Genomic DNA, 26,710 nt, shown 5'->3' with positions numbered 1-26,710 from the left:
TGCATGCCAGTAGTCCTAGATACTCAGGAGGCTGAGGTGGGAGGAGGTCGAGGCTGCAGTGAGCTGTGATCATGCCACTGCAGTTCAGCCTGGGTAACAGAGCAAGACTCTGTCTCCAAAAAAAAAAAGAAAAAAAAATCGATAGACTATGGCAGAATGATAAGACAAATAAAATAATCCTTCCATGATTGTGATACATAGGATTGTGCCCTCTTGCTGGCTTTGATGAAGTATGTGGCCGTGCTGGCAAGGTCCATGTGGCCAGGAGCTGAGAGTGGCCTCTGTCCAACAGCCAGCAAGAAATTGTAGCCCTCAATCCCACAACCCCAAGTAGCTAAATTCCACCAATAACCATGTGAGCTTGAAAGTGGATCCTTGGCCAGGCACGGTGGCTCACGCTTGTAATCCCAGCACTTTGGGAGGCCAAGGCAGGTGGATCATGAGGTCAGGAGATCGAGACCATCCTGGCTAACACAGTGAAACCCCGTCTCCACTAAAAATACAAAAAATTAGCCAGGCATGGTGGCAGGCGCCTGTAGTCCCAGCTACTCAGGAGGCTGAGGCAGGAGAATGGCGGGTGAACTCAGGAGGCGGAGCGTGCAGTGAGCCGAGATAGTGCCACTGCACTATCTGGGCTCAGAGTGAGACTCCGTCTCCACAAAAAAAAAAAAAGAAAGTGGATCCTTCCCCACTTTTACCTTGAGATGAGACTGCAGCCCCAACAGAAACCTACATTACAGGCTTGTGAAAAACTGGAGAAGAAGGTCCACTATGCTATGCCAAACTCCTGACCCACAGAAACTGTGAAATAATAAATGGATGTTGTTTTAATGGTGCGTAGTTTGTGGTACTTTGTCACATGGCAACAGAAAATTAATTTATATAGTAATACAGACATCAGTTAGCCACAGCATCAGTAGCAAGGTCCCAGAGGAAGACGTGTGAGGACAGACACTACTGGGTGTATCCAAGCACTGCCTTGTCAGGATGCAAGATCAGCACTGCCAGAACTTTGCACTTTTCAAGAAAATATAAAAATCTGAGATTTATGTGTAAGCTCTTAATTTTTAAATGTTGGTCACTAATTTGGAATTTTCAGAATAACAGTGAGTTAATCTCATGCAGGGTAAAGAAAACATGTCTAGGGGCTTGATTCAAAGATACAGTGTAAGGCAGGGGTTATGTCAGCACACCTGTTCCAAATTTGAGCCCTACTACCTTCTAAGCTGGTGGTTTGGGGTCTTCAATGCAAGAGTTTTCATGAAGTTTAGAAATTACACAAAATGTCCCTAAAATATTGTCTGTTACAGAGCAGAGATATAACACATTCTTGTTTTGTGATTATTATCATATTAGTTTTCTATGGCTGTCAGAACAAATTACCACCAATTGGTGGCATAAAACCACACAAATTTATTGTCTTACAGTTCTAGAGGCCAGAAGTCCCAAATCAGTTTCTCTTGGCTGTAGTCAAGGCATCAACAGGGCTGGTTCCTTCTGGAGGTTCTGGGGGAGAACCTGTTTCTATGCCTTTTTTTTTTTTTTTTGAGATGGGGTCTCGCTCTGTCACCAGGCTGGAGTGCAGTGGTGCAATCTCGGCTCACTGCAACCTCCACCTCCCAGGTTCAAACAATTCTCCTGCCTCAGACTCCCGAGTACCTGGGACTACAGGCACACGCCACCACACCCAGCTAATTTTTGTATTTTTAGTAGAGACGGGGTTTCACCATGTTGGCCAGGCTTGTCTCAATCTCTTGACCTCGTAATCCACCCGCCTCGGCCTCCCAAAGTGTTGGGATTACAGGCGTGAGCCACCGCGCTAGGCTGTTTTTATGCCTTTTCTAACTTCTCAAGGCCACAAACATCTTTTGGCTCAGAGTCCCTTCTTCCACTTTCAAAGCCAGCTGCGTGGCATTTTAAAATCTCCCTTTCCACACCTTCTCTATCTCTGTCTCTCTGCTTCCACCATTGCCTTGCCCTCTGTTTGACTCCTCTTGTTTCCCTCTTCTGAAGACACTTGTGATTATATTCAACCCAACTGGATAGACCAGGATACTGTCGTCATCTCAGGATCCTTAGCTCGATCACATCTGCAAAGTCCCTTTTGCCTTGTAAGGTAACATTCACAGACTGCATAGATTCGAATGTGGATGTATTTGGGGAGCCATTATTTAGCCTCCCACAACTGTTACTATTATTATTGGACTCACAGGCTCCTTCTTTATGAGTTTTGGGATTGAGGGTCATAAGGCTGACGGAAATCAATTCACTCCAGGCTGTAATTTCAGCCTGGTATTGGCCCCACAGTGCAACATTCTGTCTGTAGACACACTCTTGGGAATTTTACAACAGTGACAGTAAACAATGAGTTAGGTCTTCCTAATAGTGAGGCTATGGCCAGATATGAGTTTTGCCATCTTTCTCCGGTTATGATCTTGGCCATCTCATAGAAGCAAGTCAGCAGTCATATAAAGGCAATTCCTAGTGGGGAATGTAGCCAGGTCTATGTGTATCCACTCTTAATTACCAGAAAAGGCAAAACAATAACCTAGGCAGGTGAGCCAGTAATGTTGCCTTTATTTGTTTTATTTTAGCATGGTATCCCCTAATCAGAGATTGACTAAAGTACATTGATTTTAAGCTTTTCACAATCTCTCGTTTAACTCCTTAAGATTCAGATCCATGTTGAAGCTTACTCATTTCCATCTATAACAAGATGCCGTTGCTTTAAAAATCACATTTATTTTATAGAACCCATTAAGCATACAGCAAATTAAGAGCAAGTGACATTATTTTCTAGCTAAATTTGCAAAGGGATAATCCAAACGATTTACTCATATTCCTGATTAATTTTTAGCGGAAATAATGAGGAGGTTGTAAATGGAAAAACATGTGCATGAGCATGCAGAAGCCGCCTTTCAAGTACAAAACAATTTATGCTAATTGATGGCTCTACGAACAAGACAATCTGAGACAAACTTCTTCAGGTGCCTAAAGGGATCTAATGAAATAGCCACACAACACTAATACAATGACATGTTGCCCTGTAAGTTTTAAATGACTTGAATTCTACTTCACAGCTCGCTCTTGCTCTCTCTCACATTCCCCTCCCTCTGTCTCTCTCCATCCATCCACTGATGTCTCTTTATTGAAATATCCAGAATTTCTAAGTACATGGGAAAATAAATACCAAGATTGTATTAGTTCGAAAAGAAAGTCTTCCTGGAAGGCTACTTGGAAAGAAAAGTAAATCCTTAAAAGCATTCTTAGACTTTGATTCAGCAATCAAGTTTTAAGAATTTATCTTAAACAGATAGTCATTGATGCACACAGACTGAGCATCAAGATGATGCACAGGTTTTTCGTTGTTGTTTCATATATATATATATATATATATAACCTCAAATATAAATATATACAACCATATATATAAATAAATATATATAACCATATATATATATGTATATATATTAGAGATGGGGTCTCCCTTTGTCACCCAGACTGGAGTGCAGTGGCGGGAACCTAGCTCACTGCTGCCCTGAATTCCTGGGCCCAAAGGATCCTCCTGCCTCAGCCTCCTGAGTAGCTGGGAGTACAGGCACAAGCCACTGTACCTGACTAGTTTTTAAATTTTTTGTAGAGACCAGATCTTACCATTTTGCCAGGCTGCTCTCAAACTTCTGGTCTCAAGTGATCCTCCTGCCTAGGCCTCCTAAAATATTGGGATTACAGGTGTGAGCCACCGTGCCCAACCTTGATGCATAGTTTTAAAAATCTATGAAATATCTATATAATAAAATAGGACCACAAAATATGATGTTGCAGATGATATTTAATGAGACAATATGTAGACATTTTCTTGCAAAAAGCTAGCACAAGCAATGTATTCAATATAATTCTATTTTCTACATCCACCTTGTTAAAATACTGGAAAGCTACACACTCAAAAGTGAGAAATAGGTATTCTTGTGTGGTGGGCAGAGGGATGACTTACTATGTTCTTTTTGTTCTGCTGTGTTGTCTACAATTTTTCAATAACATGTAGATTCCTTTTGAAATAAGAAAATAATAAATATAATGATTTCTTATAGTTTCCTATAGTAGGTTCTAATTCTCTAAAATCTATTAAATTATATCATTCCCCATTCCTTCTCAATCTAATTTTACATTTGCTCTACTTAGACATTTAGAGAGAAAGAGAGAGAGATGGTGAGAGAGAGAGACAGGGCGAGAGAGAGAGATGGCGAAAGAGAGAGAGAGGTGGCGAGAGAGAGAGAGAGAGATGAGGTGCAGATGTAAATGGGCTTAGATGTTGTTACTAGATAATCCTCCAGCCATTTTCATCAGCCATCTCTAGGATCAATCTGGACCAACCAGTCTGCTCAGCTGTTAACAGCAATGCTAATGACGGCTCAGCTATTAACAACAGTAATAACAGCTACAGTTCATGGAAAGCTATATAATGAGCTCTGGGCTGAACATGTTATGAGCATATCTCACTTAAACCTTAAGAGGGGTCTTTAAGATAAATACTATTACCGTTCCCATTTTACAATGGAGAAAACTGGAGCTCAGGGATATCAAGAACTTTGTTTTCCTCCACAAAGCTGGAATGTTTCAGAAATGGTGTTGGAACTAAGTCTGGCTTCATGGGCCATGATCTTGAACACTGTATGATGGCACTGAAATTTTTCTCTGTTTTATCTGTTTCTACCCCTAAACTAGTTATATTAGTCACAGTTTTCCAGAAACAGAGTAAATAGGATATATACACCAAGATCTGCAGTCCGAAGGCCTGAAAGCTGATGGGGATGGTTTCTGGTCTGGATTTGAAGGCCAAAGGAGACCAATGTCCCAACTCAAGACCGCAAAGAGAACTAATTCTCTCTTACCCTCCTTTGTTCTATTCTGGCCTCCATCAGATTGGATGAGGCCCACTCACATAGCAGAGGGCAATTTGCTATACTCAATCTATCATTTCAAATGTTACTGTCACTCAGGAACACCCTCAGAGACATACTCACAAGAAAGTTTAACCAAATATCTAGGCACCCTGTGTCCCAGTCAGGTTGACATATAAAAACAACAATCAAAACCCCTTAATTCATTCCAGGCCTCCTCAGCATGCCCACCTCCACCACCTCTGAAATCATACACAAGTCTTCAAGCCTGGTTTCTCGCCAATGCTTACGTCAGCACTGGCTCACGGGGGCACTTGCTCTTTTCCAAGTATAAGCTCTGTCCTGCGGCCCAAATCCAGCCTGCTGACTGTTTCTGAATGACCCATATGCAAAAAACAAACAACAAAAAAAAAACTGCATTTTTTAATGGTTGAGAGAAAATCAAAAGAAGAGTAATATTTCCTGACACGTGAAAATTATATGAAATTTGTATTTCAATGTCCATTAATAAAGTTTGTTTTGAGACATGGCCATGCTCATTTGATTACATCTTTCCAATAGCTGCAGTTGTGCTACAAGGGCAGTTAAGTACTTGCAGTCCATATTAGTCCACAAAGCATAAAACATTTACTGTCTCTTTACAGGAAGCTTTGCTGACCCCTGCTCTAAAATCCCGGAGTGCTGCCTATAGACGTCATTTGGGAATAACCCAGGGCTGTTTTGGAACAGATCACATTACTGGCATGCTTTGCCCCTCCACTCTTTAAATCCAACCACCCCACATGTTTCAATCATAAAGTTTCAAACTACCCTAATCTTGCCAACCCAATTCCTTTTTGTTTTGTATATTTCCTTTCAGATGTGAAGCTCTATGTATACATTTGCAGCCACAATGCATGATGTGCATTATTTAAGTGTTGTGCATTCATTTATGATTTATGATTTCATGAATTTACCCTCCTTAAAGAAAAAACTCATGAACATAATTTTTTTATTTTCTTTTTAATTTTTAGGCAGTGTCTCACTTTGTCACTCAGGCTGAAGTGCAGTGGCACAAACTCAGCTCACTGTAGCCTTCACCTCCTGGGCTAAGTGATTCTCCTATCTCAGCCTCTTGAGTAGCCAGAACTACAGTCACATACCATCACGCCTGGCTAATTTTTGTATTTTTGTAGAGACAGGGTCTCCCCATGTTGTCCAGGCTGGTCTCAAACTTCTGGGCTCAAGCAATCAGTCTGCCTCAGCCTGATTACAGTTCTGGGATTACAAGAGTGAGCCACTGCACCTGGCCTCATGAACATAATTATTTATGTAATCCAAGTCCCTAGCACAAAGTAAAGCAAAGAGTAAGTGTTCTGAGGGCATGTTTATGTGTGCTATGTGTTTATGTTTGGGCATCTTTATATACCGATGACTATGAAGAGACAGCACATGCACGGCTGTGGGTAGCAGTTCACCCGCAGACAGGTTCTCTTTGACCAACAAAGTGTCGGAGTCTTAACTAGAATTAATTTCCAACAGTTACCAACTAGCAGGTATTACATACAGACTCAAATCTTTGGCTTCCCTTGAAAAATCAAGGGATCTACCTAGATGGATGTCACAATCTCATGTTCTCATGTCAACAGTTGTCTGGTCTTGGGCTTTTGACATTTCACTCCAGTTTCCCTCAGCCCTCTTCTTTCATTTACATTTTTCTCTCTGGCCCCTGTTGACATTTGAAATAACTTCTGACATAGCAAGACATATCTCCATAGGTAGATGATCCACATGGTTGTGTCTATAGATGTCTGCACACATGCAAATTGATTTTACACACCCTTACGATTGAGTTGTAAAGTAGACAATGGGGATGCATGGTCAAGGTGTTACCAACGGCCCACATCAGGCATTCCGGAATGGCATTTAATCCAAGTGATACACTGTTGAGAAGAGGAATCAATCATCTGCTCAAATAATGCTGACCATATTTTCCAGCACAAAAATGACCCAATTGCTTTCTGCAATGATAGGCACTGGGACACGAGGAAGAAATTCCAAACATACCATCGAGTTTTTCACGCTCTGTAGCAAGCGCTCGTGCTGCTCGGCTATGGCCAAGGCAGCAGAGTGGACTTTCTGATAGATGGCCTCCCCGTCTCGGGTCTGAAAGATAAACAACCCTTCACCAGTCTCACACATCCTGTGAAAACAAAAACAAAACAGCTTCTGAAAATCCAGCGCCTAGAAGTTCAATGCACCAAGATCCTGGAATACTCCATTAGGCTGTGCCCGTTTATTATTCTTTATGAGATTAAGATTCTTGTTCACATTTGTTAAACAAAGTTAACTAAAATTGAAATGTTCAAAGTGTTCAATTAATTGCTATTAACAAGGGCAGGGGACCAAGGGACTCCAGGCTAACCTGTGCTGAATGGTTTTATTACAAAGTAAAACAGAAATTAAAAGAAAAAAAAGCTGTTTCTTGATTTTCAGTATAATAAATACTTCACCTTCCCTACCCTTCACCTTGCCACTCTCAAAAAGAAATACCTGTGCAAGCGTATTCCTTTGTACAGTCTGTGAATAGCTCCTCATCAGAAACTGCCAGCACAGAGAGAGAGAAAGATTCTATGTCTCTTAGATTCTGTTCTCTCTTTCCCTACAGACCATGGCTTTAAGGATTCTTTCCTTCCTAAAATCCTAGATCAAATATTACTCCAGCTTTCATTCAATGTGATGGATCAAATGCAGTTAATTTTTTTTTCAATGAGCATGACTGTGCTGAATTAATATTTGGAACATTAGAGAAGTTCTTCACGGAAAGCTGTATGGTTTTGATAATTAACATCATGTGTTAAGAAGAACGGTATCTGTACCTCAGATGGTAAAAGTAAACAAAGAGAAATAAATTTCATTAATAAGGGAAGACTGGTACACACAATTAGGCAAGAAACAAATAAATGCTTTTTACTTAAATATATTTTAGTATATGTATGTGTATATATATGCTATATATATTTTAGTGTGTGTATATATGCTATATATATATATTTTAGTGTGTGTATATATATAAAACTACACTAAGATATATTTAATTATTATAAATATTTTTAAAGAACTTGGACAAAATCATATGCAGGGATATTAAAGGAAGCTCTGAATTTGATACATACATATGCCAACAGTAAACTAAGAGGTTGTTTGCTTGCTTGTTTTAAAGAGCCGAATTATTCTGACACAATGCCACTCCTTCCGTTTCAGAATTTCTTGCTGAAAAACTGAACAGTAGCTTCAGTGCCTGAATTTTGCTCCCATCTAAAGAACTCTTTAACACAGCATAGAAACTAAGCAAATTTTCAGCCTAAACCACTGTAATTTTTTTTTAGTCTAGCCCAGTCTATGCAGTTAATGCAATAAAACGAGGAAGATGTATCTAATGTTTTGCAGTTGGCCCAGTACCACAGCCAAATGACAGCTTTCTATATATATGGCATGGCCTAAGTAGTGTGCCAAAACCCATTAAATTTGAATTAAATTTCATGAATTTTATTAATATGAGCCATGTATGAAGAAACAAAGGGAGTTTGGGTGTGGTGGCTCACACCTGTAATCCCAGCACTTTGGGAGGCCAAGGTGGGTGGTTGATCTGAGGTCAAGAGTTCAAGACCAGCTTGGCCAACATGGTGAAACTCTATCTCTACTAAAAAATGCAAAACTTAGCCAGGCATGGTGCGGGGGGTACCTGTAATCCCAGCTACTCTGGAGGCTGAGGCAGGGAGAATTGCTTGAACGCGGGAGGTGGAGGTTGCAGTGAGCCAAGATCATGCCACTGCACTCCAGCCTGGGTGATAGACAGAGGCGCCATCCCCCCACCAAAAAAAAAAGAAGAAGAAGAAGAAATAGAGGGAAAAACATGAAGGCTCTTTCAATAAGCTAATCTAAAGAACTAGCTCATGAGGTTGATCATGTGATTTTAATTATTAAGTCATTTTAACCCAAAGAAGATCTGAAACTGAAATTCAAGGCATTTTCAATAAAGTCCCATTTCTTCCCTGAAGACATCTTAAAATACTTAAACTCTTTCTGCTACCTCTTCCTTATTTAAGCCACCATACAAACTTGACTCTATTGCTTGGCATCCAATTCTGTAAGGTTTTGTTTTTCATACATCTTTTTTCCATCAAATATGGAAATATTAATTTGTTAAGAGAAGGAAGTAATCCTAATCAATTCTTTAAGAGAAAAAAGTGGCCACTTGTTTCCCCTGGGGCAGAGGTCACTGTATATTTATTTACTTCCTTAAATGCCAACCTTGGTTCCAGAAGTAATGAAGGTACCTGTTACTCAGAAACACTTGTAGTGTGACAGATTAATACCAAACCTTGCAGCTATGTTTCTCAAGCTTGGACAATCTAGTTGCTTTCAAAGTCTTTGTTAACTGCAACCCACCATAGGAAATGTAGTTTAGATTTTTAGCCAGTATACCTCTCAATCTATCATCAATCTATAACATGCTATTATTTTCTATTCTATCTTATTTTTAATACTAGTGGTGGAAAGCTTAATTTATATCATAACCCATTAATTAATTTTACTCTTGGAAAATCACTCTTACCCAATGCCCACGTTTTTTTTTGTTTGTTTGTTCGTTTAGATGGAGTCTCGCTCTGTCGCCCAGGCTGGAGTGCAGTGGTGTGATCTTGGCTCAACGCAACCTCCAACTCCGGGGTTCAAGCAATTCTTCTGCCTCAGCCTCCCGAGTAGCTGGGACTACAAGCACGTGCCACCATGCCCAGCTAATTTTTGTATTTTTAGTAGAGATGGGGTTTCACCATTTTGGCCAGGCTGGTCTTGAACTCCTGACCTCGTGATCTGCCCACCTCTGCCTCCCAAAGTGCTGGGATTACAGGCGTGAGTCACCGCACCTGGCCCCCAGTGCTCACTTTTAAGAAACATAACAAATCTACAACCTTCCTTTAATGACATTTAAATCTCTAAATAAATATTGTTATCAAAAACAAATGAAACCAAAACAACTGTAGTACTAAACATTCTTCTTTAATGTACATGGACTTCCCTCTCCTCTGCCTGAAGATCTGGAACACACACACACACACATACACACACACACACACACCACTTACCACTAACAGAAAAGAACAGGAGACACAACCTCAAATTCCATTAGAGTTCAGGCAGAGAACATGCATGCATAAAGGTGCTCAAACCCACTATGACCTAGGGTAGAGGGAGTGCAGCTAGCAGAGAACACAGGTCCTGTCTAAGCATGGTATCCAGAAGTCAGCCCTAGTCAGGTGTCTACGTGCGGGAATGGGGAAATATGCGTCCAAGGTACTCACAGTTTCTGATTGTTTAAGAGAAGCAAGACTTCTTGACTTTTATATGAAGTCACCTGAATTTTACATGTCAGCAACTTGTTTCATTTTCTTTCAAAGTTGTGAGAGTCAAAAGGCCTTAATCGACCAGATCTGGCCAAGAAATCACCACTGTGCATTAAAGTCACAAAATGCATTAAGAGCTCTAAATAGAACAGAAATGAGGCCTTTGGTGTAAATTGTTAGGACTTTTGCTCCTATTGCTCAAAGGCATGTGTCCTTCATTGGACAGCCTGACCCATGAAGATGCTAATGACCACAAACTGACCTTCAGATGCTCTTCCATCAGGTCTCTTCTATACTCTACCCACAAGTCCTTTTATCTTATCCACCCCTCCTGATTGATGTGTTTGGAACTGTTTCATAAGCAGCTTTACAACACTCTAAAACGTTACTACATGCCTCCATCAAAACCATATGATGGGCTAACTCCCCAAGGCAGTAAGAAAACAAACAAACCAAAAAAAGGAAGGGAAAAGAAACGCACATCAAACAGGCTAATGGTCTTACATAACCTCCTACAGCCATGTCTGCTTCTCATCTCCAGAGAAAATGCAACACAGAACAAAGATGTTCTAATGGGTTTACCCTTTAGCAGAATAGCAAAGCCACCTACTTTAACTTCCAATGCTCCCGATTCCTCCTTTCTTTTTACCCATTGATTTTTACCCTGGATGCTCTTCCTGTATCCAAAGTGGCCCCAAGTGACCCAACACTCCATACATTAATGGAAACCAGTGGATTGGAAACCCAGAGAAAGTTAAAAAACAAAAAGTTTAAGTTAGGCCTTTCTAATTTCCTCTGTGAAGATAAGGATTCAAATATAATAATATTGCTGCCATATAGATGCAGGTATAGTTTTGAATTTCTCAATAATTGCCTAAATGAAATGCCTGTCACTCCAAATCATGGATTATTCAATTATTCAAGAATCCAGAAGGAACCAATAGCTCAGAAAATGTTGGGAACGATTCGTTCTTCCACCTACCAAAGGCAACATAATAGAATGCAGGAGCTTGACCAGGGATCACCTGGCTGGCCTGCCATCTCACCAGCTTTGTGACCTACTGTCAGCTATCTAACCTGTCTAAATCTGCATTTTCATATGTAAACAAATGTAATGCTAAGAACTCTCACCTAGATTTACTGCAAGTATTAAATAGGATATGTAGAGTACACAATTATATCTTCAAGTAAAGAGAGCTTCCATTACTTTACCAGAATGTAAGCTCCCTGTAGATGGGGATTTTGTTCTGATATACTCACAGCTTTTCCACTAATGCCTAGAGCATGGCTTGGTTTACATTTGGTGCTCAATAAATAACTGTAGAATGAATTGTGAAGCAGAAGGCAGTGCTAGGAAAGGCATAGCTGGGAACCTGACCCAGGCTTCCCTGAGCAACTTTTACTGACACTGAGAATTCATTGAGTTACCCTGGGGCGGGGAGTGATTTGAGAAAGAAGGCAGGAAGAACAGTCTTGACAGACAGAACTGCACATATAAAGCTTTTAGGTGGGACACAGGCAAGTGAAGCCAACATGTTGAGGAGGTGGTGCGAAGAGGGGCAGCCTGTGGGGCTGAGCCCCCAGTGGACAGAGCACAAGTGTGCATGTGCTGGGACTGTGGTCCTGGGTACCGGGAAGATTCAAGACCCAGACACTATGGTTCATAACCACTGAGTGCCCAACTTCAGAAACTCTTTTCTCTCCTTTTGCCCATAACATTGCACATCAACATATCTTATTAGAAAAATACTAATGGGGTTGAAATTATGAAAACTAAAATAAATTATCTCATGGTAGACAGAATGAATAAGTAAACATTTGAAATCAGTAAGCCAATAAGTTTCATATTTTCTTGCTTCCAAGATGTGTTCTGTGCACCTGGCTGTCTCTGTCTCTCTCTCTCTGTGTGTGTGTGTGTGTGTGTGTGTGTGTGTGTGTAATATATGGACACTGCCAAAAGCAGAACACATTTTGACCTCAACGTGTGTGTGTATACGTGTGTGTGTGTGTGTGTATATATATATATTTTTTTTTTTTTTTTTTTTGAGACAGAGTCTTGCTCTGTTGCCCAGGCTGGAGTGCAGTGGCACCATCTCGGCTCACTGCAACCTTTCTACCTTCCAGGTTCAAGCAATTATCTGCCTCAGCCTCCTCAGTAGCTGGGATTACAGGCACCTGCCACCACACCTGGGTAATTTTTATATTTTTAGTTGAGACGGGGTTTCACCATCTTGGCCAGGCTGGACTCGAACTCCTGACCTCGGGTAATCCATCCACCTCAGCCTCCCAAAGTGCTGGGACTACAGGCATGAGCCACCGCGCCCGGCCAGCATGTATATTTAAGGTAGGCTTTTCTTTTTCTCCACTCCTGCCAAGGCAGCTATTAAATCAATGTTGTATTTTGCATTTACAATTACCTTATAATTGAAAGAATCAGGTACTTGTTACACCTATCAGAGACAAAGCATAACAGCCGCTGTGAAGGATGTAAACATAGGCTTTCTCTTTGAGGAGCTGAGAATTAATTTGGAGAGACAAGATCTACATATGCAAAACGTTTGAGAATAATATCATGGTTGCATGAGCCATACTGATGCAGCAATTAAAAAAGGAAATGTACAGTTGAGAAAAGGGGTGGGTGTCAGTGTTGGGAAAATGAAAATCTGGAATCCAAAAACCTGAGAGAAGCAGATCCAAAGCACCTGACAAAGAGGGATATAAAATTAAAAGGAACAAAAAAAAAAAGCACAGAATGTTTACTTTTGTCTGTGAAAGTGAGGCGAACTAAAAATACAGTTTGAGGCCGGGTGCGGTGGCTCACGCCTGTAATCCCAGTACTTAGGGAGGCCGAGGTGGGTGGATCACGAGGTCAGGAGATTGAGACCATCCTGGCTAACATGGTGAAACCCCGTCTCTACTCAAAATACAAACAATTAGCCGGGCATGGTGGCAGGCACCTGTAGTCCCAGCTGCTGGGGAGGCTGAGGCAGGAGAATCGCTTGAACCCGGGAGGCGGAGCTTGCAGTGAGCCGAGATCGCGCCACTGCCCTCCAGCCTGGGCGACAGAGCAAGACTCCATCTCAAAAAAAAAAAAAAAATACAGTTTGAACAAGTGGAGTACAATCCCCTCCCCCTACCCCTGGGGCTATAGCAAGGCCAACAACACTATGACAAGAAAACACAATTGCACAGACATGAGATGAAGAAGCAAGAGGCTTAGCCACGTAGATTCTAGGAGTTTCATTGTGAGGAATAAATTTGGGAGGAATTTCTAAGGAGCTTGTAATACGGACTTGATCTCAGCTCTACTAAAGTCAGCAACACTGACGCGGTCCGATCGTGCTTTGTTATTAGGGCTGTCCTGGGCGTTGTAGTTTACTGAGCAGCATCCCTGGCCTCTACTCACCAGATGCCAGTAGTAGCCTGCAGTTTGACAACCAAAAGTGTCTCCAGACATTGACAAATATCCCCAGGAGAAAATCATTGAAATAGATCAAAATGAGGACAAGGGAGAACCCAAGTAATGAGTACCTGGTAAGAGGTTTTCTATACAAGGCAGTGTCTGAGTTTAGGGAACTGTTGCTTCAGTACAGACTGGGATGACAAAGACACTCTGCGGTTGACTATCTTTGTTGTCTTTCCTGTTCCAATCACTGGCATTGCTGCCTGGTTGATCTCAGCTTAAGACAAAGCAGCAGTCTATTCTCCGAGTGCCCTGTGTGTGTGCTCGCTGGAGATCGGGGAATCTGGCCCACCTGCTACTGCAATTGTTTTCCTAGCCCTTTCTATGACTGGTAGGGTGAGAAATGGGAATTCATGTAAGATAACACATCATGTATCACTTGCCACTCAGGCTTCTGAGCATGGGACAGCTGGCGACATCCATCATTCACAAACAACTTTCATGATGGTTGTCAAATCTTTGTGCCACCTATGTGATTCATTTTTAATCACCTTGCTTTATTTTCCTTAAACGAATATATTTTTGTAAGTTCGAATCATCACATCAGTATCAAACCAATATCCCCTGTTATAAATTGAAAGCAGACTTAAAAAATACATTAAAAGTCTGTGCATGGTGGCTCGTGCCTGTAATCCCAGCACTTTGGGAGGCCTAGGCGGGTGGATCACAAGGTCAGGAGTTCAAGACTGCCTGGCCAAGATGATGAAACCCCATCTCTACTAAAAATACAAAAATTAGCCAGGCGTGGCGGTGTGCGACTATAATCCCAGCTACTCGGGAGGCTGAGGCAAGGAATTGCTTGAACCCGGGAGGTGGAGATTGCAGTGAGCCGAGATCACTCTACTGCACTCCAGCCTGGGCAACAGAGAGAGACTCCATCTCAAAAAAATACATTAAAAAATTGTTATCAACTCTGCTACATCCTCTTGCTATCAAATATTTGAGCTAGAAGTTTGCTCACTTCTTAGTAACACAAGTACTTTAGAAAGTTTTAGAGATGTGTGTCAGGCATGCGGCATCCAACTGAAATGTTTCTCCATTATTCAACCAAAAAGATCAAAAAGTAAATGGAAAAGAAAATGACTCTATCACTGTGAGACTCATATTTATTTAACATCACCTCTACTGCCCAAAATCATGCCACATTTTTGGAAACACAGGGCTAGTTCCTAGAGCCCTGCTCCAGGTGATGTGGAGCAATGTCTGGAAGATAAGAAGTCTCAATCCCAGCTCCCTCCCATGATGCAATCACGACCCTGGACAAGTTCCTTGACTTCTCGAAGTCTCCATGACTTCATATTTCAAATGTGAATAACAAGGTTTCCCAAACCACACAGAATGGTGAGAGATTGCATTTTGTATTTAGCAAAGGATCCAGCATCAAATAAGCATTTAATTAGAATTTGTTGTTGTTGCTATCTTAACCCTTTAAAACGTCAAAGCCAAAGAGAACAGGACTCTTTGGGAAAACTTCATGAGAGAGGCACAACCACATATTTGCCTTGAAGGAAATGCAGGCAGCTGCAACCCAGAACAGCAGTGGGGAAGCAAGAATGACTAAGATGTATGGGAATGGAATGTGTGTGGCTGGGAGAAAGAGTGATGTGGAGGCTCATGGGTGGGTGAAAACAGAATAAAATAAACCTCTTCTTTGAGAATGAAAATATGAATTCAGAAATAGGAATCGCCCTCTAAGAAAAGGATCAGCTTTAATTAAAGAAAAACTAGGATGCAAAAATTGGGTGTTTTGTTTCTCCAGCTCCAGTGAGGTACAGTGTCTGTGCTGGAGGATTAGCACACCTTACGAGATATAAAGCTTACTAGCTGGTGGCCCCAGTGCAGACTGTGCAGGGCCACACTATGGCCCTCCTCCTGCCATTTCATCATCACTAGCACAGGTTTCCTAACAGCCAGAGTCTCCTAACAGCCAGAGTCCCCTCAAATGTGCACAGAGACCTTTGCTATCACTTTTAGATGTAAATTCTAATACTTACTGTCTGGACTTGAAGGTTTGTGGAAAAACCAACCAACAAACAAAAGAATAAATTAACTACTATCTGTAGTCATAGAACAAAGCTAGTATAACAGACAGTGGTTGTTTATTAATTGTGTCTGTTTTTTATCACTTATGATATGCATAAAGACAAAGGAAGATCACTTTTTTCCATTTTTGCTTTATGATATGATCTAACTCCTTGTGTGAAGAAAGCATTTTCACACATTCTTCCTGCAATAGCAGTTATAAGAAATGGGTTGGAATTAGCAGTGCTTTTAACAGTTCTAAACTCAAACACAATGTGTAGCTTTACTAATCCCTGACAGGATGAAACGGCGGTTTAGTAAGTGGGGTAAACTGCTGAATGAGCCCTGAAGTTAACGTTTCCAAAACTGACCTCTGGAAAATCCTCAGCCCCAGTGCCCACTCTGCACCCTTTCTCTGCAGTCTTAGCTGCTCCTGGAGGGTCCCTAATGCTTCCCTTTCCCTCTTAGACCACATCCAATCTGTCAGTAAATCCTTCTGGCTTTAGCTTAAAAACCTATCGTCATCCAAAATTTAAGACTGTATTCACTGTTACCCACATGCCTACAGCCATTCTTGTCCCTCACATGAGTACTACAATACCCTGTAACTGGTTTTAGCCTGAGAAAGTCTTAAAGAAAAAAAAGATTATGTCACTTCTTTGCCTAACACCTCCAGCATAGAGAAGAATTTAACCTCATCTAAAAATAGCCTTTTGCTAGGATCTCCTGCAAGGTAATGTTTGCCTGCCTGGAAAACTTGAGCTAGACAGATAGGAACAATATGACTCAAGATAATGGCTTCAGGTCATGTGATATCAGTCAGCCTGGAGACTGAGATCCACCAATCAATCAATCAATCACACGTACATAATGGAGCCCAGTAAAATCTTTGCGAGTGGTGGCTTAGGGGCATCTAGGTAGGCAATGCTCCATGTGTAATGTCACATGTAGGTAGGAGGAAAGCAGCATGCCCAGATTCCACAGGGAGAAGATAACAGAAGCTCCACATTTGGTACTTCTCTGGACTCCGTCCTCCCATGTGCTTCTTTGCTTGCTTGATTTCAATCTATATGCCCTGTTGTGATAAACCATAACTCTGTGTTTAATAGCTTTTGGTGAGTTCTGGAAGTCATTTTAGTGACTTACCAAATCTTAGGGTAGTTTTAGAAACCCATGAATTTGCAGTTGGTGTCAGAAGTGAGAGCCATCTTGGGGACTTGCTCAAACTCTGTAGTTGTCCAACTCTACACAGCCCCTGAGGGCTCCCCATCAGACTAAGACTAAAAGCCAAATTCTTCACAACCACCTTCAAGCTCCACATGGCCTGACCCTGCTGCATCTCCACCTGCGTCATGTGGCTTCCCATCCATTGATTCTGCTCAGACACATCAACCTCCTGGCTCTTCTTTGAATACTTCCTTTTCAGCATCTTCTTCCATCTTCCTTCTGGAAGGAATGCTCTTCCCCCAGATTCTTACATGGCTCACACTCTCACCTCTTAAGATTACGTACTCAGTAAAGCCAGTCCTGCTCACTTTCTTTAAAACTGCACCCCTTCTTTGGCACTGTCTATCATCCTTCCCTAGTTTATTTTTCACTGTGGGACTCAATCTAACATCTATTTTACCTTTTAAAATGTTAGTCATTGTCTATGTCTCTCTCTTCTGTTGAGTAAGTTATATGTTGTTTTCACTGCTACATCTGCAGTGCTTAAAACCACACCAGGCGTTAGGGTGCACTAGGTGAATATTGCATAAAGGAAGGAATGATTCATTTTTACTAGTCCTTTCTAGAATTCCAAAATACCATCTCATATAAAGTAATCACAAACACCAATGGGCCATCACCTACATTAAAGATGGCCACAGACAAGGTATGTTGCTGAGTGCCTAATTTTGCCTCAAAGGTCAGAAAAAAGTCATCCTTTCTTTCAAGAATTTCGCATGCTATTTAATAAAATCACAGAAGCTCAGAGGTGGACAGGATCTAGCTAAGCCTCTTAGAATGGTGGCCTTGTCTTGCTTGTCTTCATACCTCTCACTTAGCACACTATGTGGTAGGCAGTAGACATGCAATAATGAAACATCTATTAAGATGATTATTAAAGAGGTTACTCTGTGGAGTAGAAAAGAGAATGCTTCCTTCTGATTTCATACATGCCTCTACTATTGGAATATTTATAATGTATGCATTATCTTTGTAATTAAAATTATTTTTGAGGAAAATGCTAATGAATAACAAGTGGCCATTTAAATGTCACAATGTTTGTTCCCTTTTTCTTACAAAAGAAGAGGATTTTACTTCTCTGAGCAAACTTGTGTTAGATCCAGCACATTTGTATTCTAATTGTTATACTCAACATAGTTGGGGGAGCTCAGTATACTGGATTGCTTACTTGCTTTAAATTCTTCAATAAGGGTAAGTGTATGCTCTGTAAAACATTCAGAAATGAGAGATTACTAAGAAGCTATCTAAGAAGATAAATTGGGAGTATGTAGCTTTCATATATTCAAAGACACACATTTCAGATATTCAAATAAATAGAAAATATACATAAGCTATCAAAACAATTGTCATTTTACCTGTAAACTCACCAATTAAAGGAGGAAACAATTTTTTTCTTGAATGAAAAGTTATTTCACCAATTAAGCTGGTTTTAGGGTGAAATATGCAAAAAATTATTTTCTAAAGCTGTTCAGAAGCCTTTATTATATCCAAATAAATAAAAATCTTTTTCAAAAACCACTTGTGAACTCCATTTAAGGAAAAGTATTTGTATATGCAATTTGGATTTTCGCATATTTTTGGCATACCTAAAAGTTTCTCTTAAAACGATGTCAAAAGCACAAGCGAGACTCTCTCCAGCTGGTAAAGAAAGGCACTCATGTGTGGTAATTATTTAGTACATTCTGCCAAATGTCACCTGAGCTTCTCTAGCTCCTGCAGGTGCAAAACCCAGGGTATTAATTTAAATCAGTCAGGAGGTAAGGCAAGTCTGACATTGAAGCATGCTAACTCAGCAGCAAGCTGTACAGTTAACAGAGAAAGGGACTGGACACCTGCCACTCTTCTCTACACAATCACATTGCAAGAATGGTTCCAATGTTGCTGCAGTTAGAACTTCATGTCAATTGGATCTTCCCATAAAAAATTAGTGCCCCTGCCAGTCTGATGTGCCGTGAGGTTTCAGGGCTTTGAAGTGGAAAGAAACAAACAAAAGACTAAGAAAACTTCAAACAAAATAAGCCATATGTCTCTTAGCCCCCAAGATAAACTAATTATTCTCTGTCTCCAAGGGTAATTAATTGTGCAATTTCATCTTATTAAAAAATGTTATATTCCAATTCTGAATTTCCTCAAAAAATAGAGACTATGGTCAGATTTTATGATACCAGGAGGAGAAGGAGAAAAACAGTGTGCAGAAGACCCTAATGACCTATGATCCACATAGTGCTGACCCGGAAAGATGTATGTGCCTACACTCCAAACTAAGAGAACATACAGGGGGTTCCAAAAAGTCAAGTCAAACTAAGAACATTTATACTCCAGTGTGCAGCCCAGGAGGCATATTTACATCACCAGCATCTTTGCAAGTCTGTGGCTTATTGACAGATGCCTTCCTCATATTGAGGCAGCTTCAGTGGGAAAGGATAATATGCTCACAAGATCATCCAAAATGGATTTAGCAAGCTTTGGTTATGTAAGCACGCTTTCTCTCCCTTAGCTCTGCAGAAGTTAACTAAGAACTAGGCTAACCTCCAGTAGAAGGTGAGCCTTCTTAGAAATCTATGGAGTTTGGAAGTAAAAGATCTGAGCGTGAGTCCTGAATTTATCAGCTTTGTGTCTTTGGACCTCTTGCCATTGCCCAGGTTTCATTTTAAGAGGGAAATAACTGTATCCCCTAGTTTATATGATAATGAGTAGCTCAAATGAGGTAATGAGCCTCTTAGCACAGAGGCTTTCATGTAGTAAGGGCTCAATAAATGGTAGTGATAATTTTCAATGGCTCATACACCTGCTAGAGTAGGGTTTCTTGACCACGTGATTAGACCCGATAATCCTTTGTTGTTGAGGACTATTCGGTGCACTGTAGCAGCATCTCTGGCCCTTTTATGCACTAGATGCCAGTAACACCCCCTGCCCAGGCTGTGACAATCAAAAATGTCTCCAGACATTATCAAATGTCCCCTAGGAGCAAAATCACCTCTAGCTAAGAACCACTGCTCTGGAAATCGGCACTATTGTGAATGCAAATGTCAATTACACTCAAATAGCCTCTTGACCTTATTTGTTTTGAGCAATTATTAAATGCTATATTGTACATATTTTGTTAGTTTTTAAAAGCCTCACCTCCACTCCTCTTCTGATGGCAACAGTACCCTCTTCCTGCCTTCAGTGAACCATCTTCATTGCATTTGTACTCTGTGAGCTTTGTGTTAAGTGCAGTGCTTGACACATAGTATATATAATGACAGCAGAGAGTAGTAATATATCTCTCTTTTACTGAGATAGTGTGGGGAGATCTCAAAGCTTCTGAAAGTCACCATATGGAGCTAGAATGAAGCTATTTTAGAAGAAACAGAACTGTCAAATAAAACCTGGGAATATCATTTGGACATTGAGCCAAGCCAAGCCTGAAGCCATCTTTACTCCTCAGACTTTGAGTTTATGGAAGTCAATGAGTTTCTTTTCAGTACTAGTTTGGGTGGATACAGCTGCCTACTACATCCAGGCACTATTCCAGGTGTCTTTACATGTGCCTTTATTTAATCTTCACAGCAATCTTGTGAGATAAGTAATATATGTGTTCCCAATTTACAGGTGGCAATGAACAAAAGCTCGGTGAGTTAAGTGACATATCCACGTTCCCACAGCTAGTATGTGATAGAACTGCAATTTTACCTCATTTCCTCCAACTTCCAGTTCAGTCTGTTACACATGCCCCACTGTCAGCTTTGGTGGGGTGAAACGGGGCCACTGAGCAGGAATAACACTCAGTTCTAGTTCTAAGAGAGAGGCTGAACATGAGCAGAACTTTGTCCAAGAAAGATTCCCTGTGTTCTAGAGGATATTGTTAAGGTTTTTCAGATGCATGTTGGATATGTGAAAACTACTTGCTTGGACAGACAACTTCTGCTCACTTCTCGATGTGAGAGAAGGGGAAAATTATATTGGTTAATATAAAACTGCTTTGTTTCAACACATCCAAAAATAGCCAAGGAAAAAAATTATCTTCATTAATAAAGCAAGGCAGACATGAAACCTTCACGCTTGGTGTGGAAAACGAATGATCTTATTATCCTGAGCATCTTGAGGGTAACTATAAAAATTTACCTTTATTTGAGTTTCAGGCAAAATATAAAATAGTAATTTTGCCTTGCATTTGACACTATCCTGTAAGCCTAAGTTCTGCTCCAAAAGTAATCATAATAGAATACCAAAGATACTATTTAGGAGAAGCCCAGCATCCTTCCAGGTCATCTACATGCATTTCTGCCTTTACCTACAACAAAGCTGCAAGAAAGTTATTACTCCAATCAACTTACAAGGAAAGTTAAGAACTTTGTCCAAGGTTAGCAGCTAGCAAAAAATAGAGATTATCCAGGGTCTCTCTAAATTCTGAATCACTACTTTGTATACTACACCGTGCTGTTTGAGAAGTAAGATGCTAAGCATACAACTCCCACACTTTCATTTCTGACCATTCAATCTCAAGTTTGCACCAGCCCTGCAAAACAGGACCAATGCATAAGAAATAATGCTATTCAAAATCAATAAATATTCTATGTCCCTACAATATTGGAGATATAACATTGAGTGGCCTGGGTTGTGAATATTATAATCATCTAACCAATGGAGTTCTTGGATGAAATAAGCAAATGGATGGACCATAAAGGGGTCATCAAAGTCATGGAATAAAACACTTCTATCTTCCAAGTCAGCATGTTGGTAAAGACCATTGAAATAGTTCTGGAATTTGTCACCAATATATCTTTTCATCCACCGTTGTTTCACTTGAGCTGGTTCAACATCTCCTGCATCCATACCTATCTCCTCTATCCTACTGTCCACAGTGTGGTCAAAGTGACCTTTATAAACTTTTTTTTTTTTAATGGAGTCTCGCTCTGTCACCCAGGCTGGAGTGTAGTGGCACGATCTCAGCTCACTGCAAGCTCAGCCTCCCAGGTTCGCGCCATTCTCCTGCCTCAGCCTCCCGAGTAGGTGGGACTACAGGCGCCCACTACCATGCCCGGCTAATTTTTTGTATTTTTAGTAGAGATGGGGTTTCACCGTGTTAGCCAGGATGGTCTCGATCTCCTGACCTCATGATCTGCCTGCCTCAGCCTCCCAAAGTGCTGGGATTACAGGCATGAGCCACCACGCCCAGCCCCTTATAAACTATTAACACAATTACATCACATACACACACACCCCATATACACACATCTCATACACACACAGAGACTCAAACATACCAGTCTCCAAGTCTCTATGGTTTCCTACAGCACTTAGGAGAAATGTCAAGGTCTTTTAAGTAATCACCTAAATCCTTAGCAGTTCTATTAGATTTCAATACGAATAAATTAAACATTTGCAGGATATGTATAGTGTTCATTTTATACCTGGAAAATTAAATAAGATAACATGTTTTCAAGTTTAAAATAGATATAGATACTAATAAACTAAGGTTTTGGTCCTCAAACACTACCATAAAAAGCTATACTCTTTTTCTACTACTATTTCCTGTAAATGGTAAATAAAAAAAGATTTTAAAATATTAATAATTGAATAAGTACTGCCCAAAACAGATCCAAAGAGTCTTGATCAATGCAGAATTCTCTTACACATCAATATGAAATATGAATGGAGATGATATGAGATGTACAGTCATAGAATAGTCTATTTATATTATAAAACATTTTCAATACTTAGATTTCACTGGTTATTGTTAATGCATAAATAATTTCTGAGACCCAAAGGGAAAAATATACCAACCTTACCAAAAAAATTATTCATTTTCTATAGGGATTTTCTTTTGTTGTTGTTTTCTTTTCTTGAGACAAGGTCTCACTCTGTCGCCCCAGGCTGGAGTGTAGTGGCAAGATCATAGCTCACTGTAGCCTCGACCTCCCAGGCTCAAGTGATCCTCCCACCTCAGTCTCTGGAGTAGCTGAGAAGTGTGTGCCACTATGCCTGGCTATTTTTTTTTCAATTAAATTAGCTTTTATTTTTTCTACAATATATCCAGTAATGAATAGGTATTCTTATTTTCTTTTTTTTAAACTTTTAAGTTCATGGGTACATGTGCAGGATGTACAGGTTTGTTACATAGGTAAATTTGTGTCATGGTTACTTATTGTACACATTATTTCATCATGCAGGTATTAAGCTTAGTATCCATTATTTATTTTTCCTGATCCTCTCCCTTCCCCATCCTCCACCCTCAGATATGCCCCATATGTGTTGTTCCCTTCTATGTATCCATATGTTCTCATGATTTAACTCCCACTTATAAGTGAGAACATGCAATATTTGGTTTTCTGTCCCTATATTGGTTTGCTAAGGAATTAGGCCTCCAGCTCAATCCATGTCCCTGCAAAGGACATGATTCATTCCTTTTTATGGCTGCATAGTGTTCCATGGTATATATGTACTACATTTTCTTTATCCAGTCTATCATTGATGAGCATTTGGGTTGATCCCATGTCTTTGTTATTGTGAATAGTGCTGTGATGAACATACATGTGCATGTGTTTTTATAATAGAAAAATTTTGGAGAGATGGGGTCTCCCTATGTTTCCCAGCCTGCTCTCAAACTCCTGGGCTCAAGCAATCCTCCTGTGTTGGCCTCCCGAAGTGCTTGGATTACAGGCATAAGCCACTGTCCTGGCCTGGGATTTTCTTATAAGAAGAATAAATAAGTAATTCTCACAAAATAAGAACATTGCTCTCAACATTAAAGGTTTATTTTTTTGTGATAACTTTTATAGTCTGAAAGATTCACCAACTTGTTTCTAGGTACTTAAAAATAAAATAGACCAGAAAAGAGCTGTATGAAAAGTATAAAGTAAAAAACTTTCCAGACAGTTGTAAGAACATCAAACTGATCATATTTCTGAAATGTAAATTTTAAATAATTGGGCTTTGATTATTTAAAATGTAAATTTTTTGGGGGGAAGATGGAGTCTCGCTCTGTCGACCAGGCTGGAGTGCAGTGAGCGATCTCAGCCCACTGCAAGCTCCATCTCCCAGGTTCACGCCATTCTCCTGCCTCAGCCTCCTGAGTAGCTGGGACTACAGGTAAAATGTAAATTTTAAATAATTGGGCTTTGTTCATTAAAATGGAATTAACAGATTAGTTAGAGGGGACCACTACTGTTATCCATTTACATGGATTGGGGTATTTAGAACTTCAGTTTTTACTTTACTTATATCAAGAGTCATATTCCTGTCGGGAATAACTGTCTGCTTTTACAAGCAATTTTTATTTAACATCACAAGTTAATGGTTTTCAATTTGAGTGTAATGTCAGGCCATATACAGAAGAACTTATATTTCTTAAAATTTAGGCATTTAAAATTCTAAAATAGAAAATTTATCTGGCCGGGCGTGGTGGCTCACGCCTGTAATCTCAGCACTTTGGAAGGCCGAGGCGTGAGGTCAGGAGATGGAGACCATCCTGGCTAACGTGGTGAAACCCCATCTCTACTAAAAATACAAAAAAATTAGCCGGGCATGGTGGTGGGCGCCTGTAGTCCCAGCTACTCGGGAGGCTGAGGCAGGAGAATGGCGTGAACCCGGGAGGCGGAGCTTGCAGTGAGCTGAGATTGTGCCACCTGCACTCCAGCCTGGGCGACAGAGCGAGACTCCATCTCAGAAAAAAAAAAAAAAAATCTGCAGTGTTCCCAAATGAAGCCTAAATTCTGAGGGAAAAGTGAAGGGCAAGGAAAATAGGATTATGGTGAAAGGAATCTTTTTGTAGGTAGCAACCAATCCATACATTATTGGCACTATTTTATCTCTCCCAGATTAACCCCTAAGAGGAAAAAGAGAAAACCCGGAAAGTGCTTAGTAGGTATCACAAAGAGCAAGTTTTAGCTTTAATCTCTTTCAGTATTCATGGGAATCCTTACACTGTAAGCCAAATAGATGGAACTCAAGAAATTGCAGCTGGTAAAAACTCCATGGCCCCTCATATTAATAATCTACCACAGTTAGCTCAGATGAGGAAACATATGTGAAATAATAATATGGAAGTTTTCCAAAATCAAGAAGCTGGCCTCTGTTCAGCTTGACCCAGGAAATGGTACTTTGATAACATTTTTACCTGGATCAACTTCAGTTTGTGGTATGGAATTAAACTGTGTAATGAAAATTTGGATCATGTGTGTGAAACATCAGAATCTTCCACAGGGGAGAAAAGCCATGTTGAGTATATAAATATTTTACAAGACTCCTCACATTATGTAATCGCAACTCTATGAATTTCCTCAAGTGTACTTCAGTTGGATCTCATATGTAAACCTACCGCCTCATATGATGCGAGCATGGTAAAAATGAACACACACACAAAAAAACCAGAAAAATAGTCATTAAAAGTCATTAAACTCACCTCCCTGCCTCAAAAGTGAACCACGTAGTATCACGTCCATACCGCCGCAGGGCACTTAGCGGCCAAGAGATGAGTTTGACTCTGGGATTCTGGACGTCCCAAAGACAGATATACTCATATGTAATCTGCAAGGCACATTCGCCATGTACATCTAAGTTAGGAGATGGCATCAAATACACATTGAATCTCTCTGGGAGAAAAACAAAAGGTTAGTCTAAAATCCCCAGGAATAAAACATCAAAGACATTGTAGGAATATAGAGGCATTTAAAAACAATTCAAGTTCACATTCTAGATTTTGGTTGCATATTCAGAAAGATAAACCTTTCCCATTAATTAACAGTCCCAGAAAATAATTTCTTAAGTGCAGATCCTATTAAATAACATAATAATGATACAGCCTGACTGTCAACATACGCTAAGCACTATTTACATGAGCAAAGACCATTTTTAGAATTTTTAAATTTGCATAATAAAAATGTGTATGCCAATAAAAGACTAAAGCAATAAAACCATTAAAAGCAATTTTTTTTTCCTGCCAAGAACACATTAACTGGATCCACACTTTTGTGCTCATAAAAGATGCAGGTGCAAAACAATTATGTCATGGTTTCATGTTATTAAAGTTATATTGATCAACTTGTAATTTCTATAACTAAATGAATAAAACTGTATTTCAATCATTTAAACAAAACTCCACAGTAATACTATGCACTTAACTGGCCAACAATTTGGGAAAATGCCAATGCATATATTTGAAGTAGTTTTAACAAAGAACTTTCTTTAGCCAAATACTGGAAAGAAATATTCATTGCATATTTGGATGATTGCTAAAATGCAACCAAAATTATTCTACATAAACTGCTTGGCTGATTACTTTAACCTAATTTTCATCCCTGCAGATACAGTCACCATATTTCTGTTATATTTCTGGAAAATTCATTAAAAAGTTTTTGAGTCAAAGTCTTCCAGTGAAAAATGAACAAAAATATTACTATAGCAAATATATTTCCACCTATGCATCATTATGGTAGATTGCCTACATACGACAATGTGGCATTAACAATTTTATATTAGTGGTATTCTAAATACATTGTTTTATGATAAGATAGTCACTTGAATTTTCATAGATTTTAGTTGAATTTAGTAAATAGTAATGCTGAGATTGTGTTCATGAAATGTGTTCTGCCATCTACTATTCAAAAATGTTTAATTATTTCATACTCCCAATAAACAAATATTCGTTGATTTCTAGTAACCATATTTAAAAATGTATTCTAATTGAGCATATTCCCCCTTGAAAGTTCCAAGTAAGAAAGACTGTCTAT

The 26,710-nt window shown here is 39.9% G+C and overlaps 1 protein-coding gene across 2 annotated transcripts in view; it reads right to left on the bottom strand.

Moving 5' to 3' along the window:
* Positions 1–26,710, bottom strand: part of DOK5 (docking protein 5) — a 177,379-nt gene that overhangs the window by 34,763 nt on the left and 115,906 nt on the right. For both annotated transcript variants that reach the window (XM_054468223.2, XM_054468222.2), the window contains exons 5-6: positions 25,384–25,573; positions 6,948–7,083 (exon numbers count right to left, since the gene is read on the bottom strand). In XM_054468223.2, coding sequence (XP_054324198.1) covers positions 6,948–7,083; positions 25,384–25,573 — 326 coding nt within the window. The remainder of the gene's footprint in view (positions 1–6,947; positions 7,084–25,383; positions 25,574–26,710) is intronic.

The sequence above is a fragment of the Pongo pygmaeus genome, chromosome 21, assembly GCF_028885625.2.
Source record: "Pongo pygmaeus isolate AG05252 chromosome 21, NHGRI_mPonPyg2-v2.0_pri, whole genome shotgun sequence".
NCBI classification, from domain to species: Eukaryota; Metazoa; Chordata; class Mammalia; order Primates; family Hominidae; genus Pongo; species Pongo pygmaeus.
The sequence above is the reverse complement of the archived record's forward strand: the minus strand, read 5'-3'. Positions and strand labels throughout refer to the sequence as shown.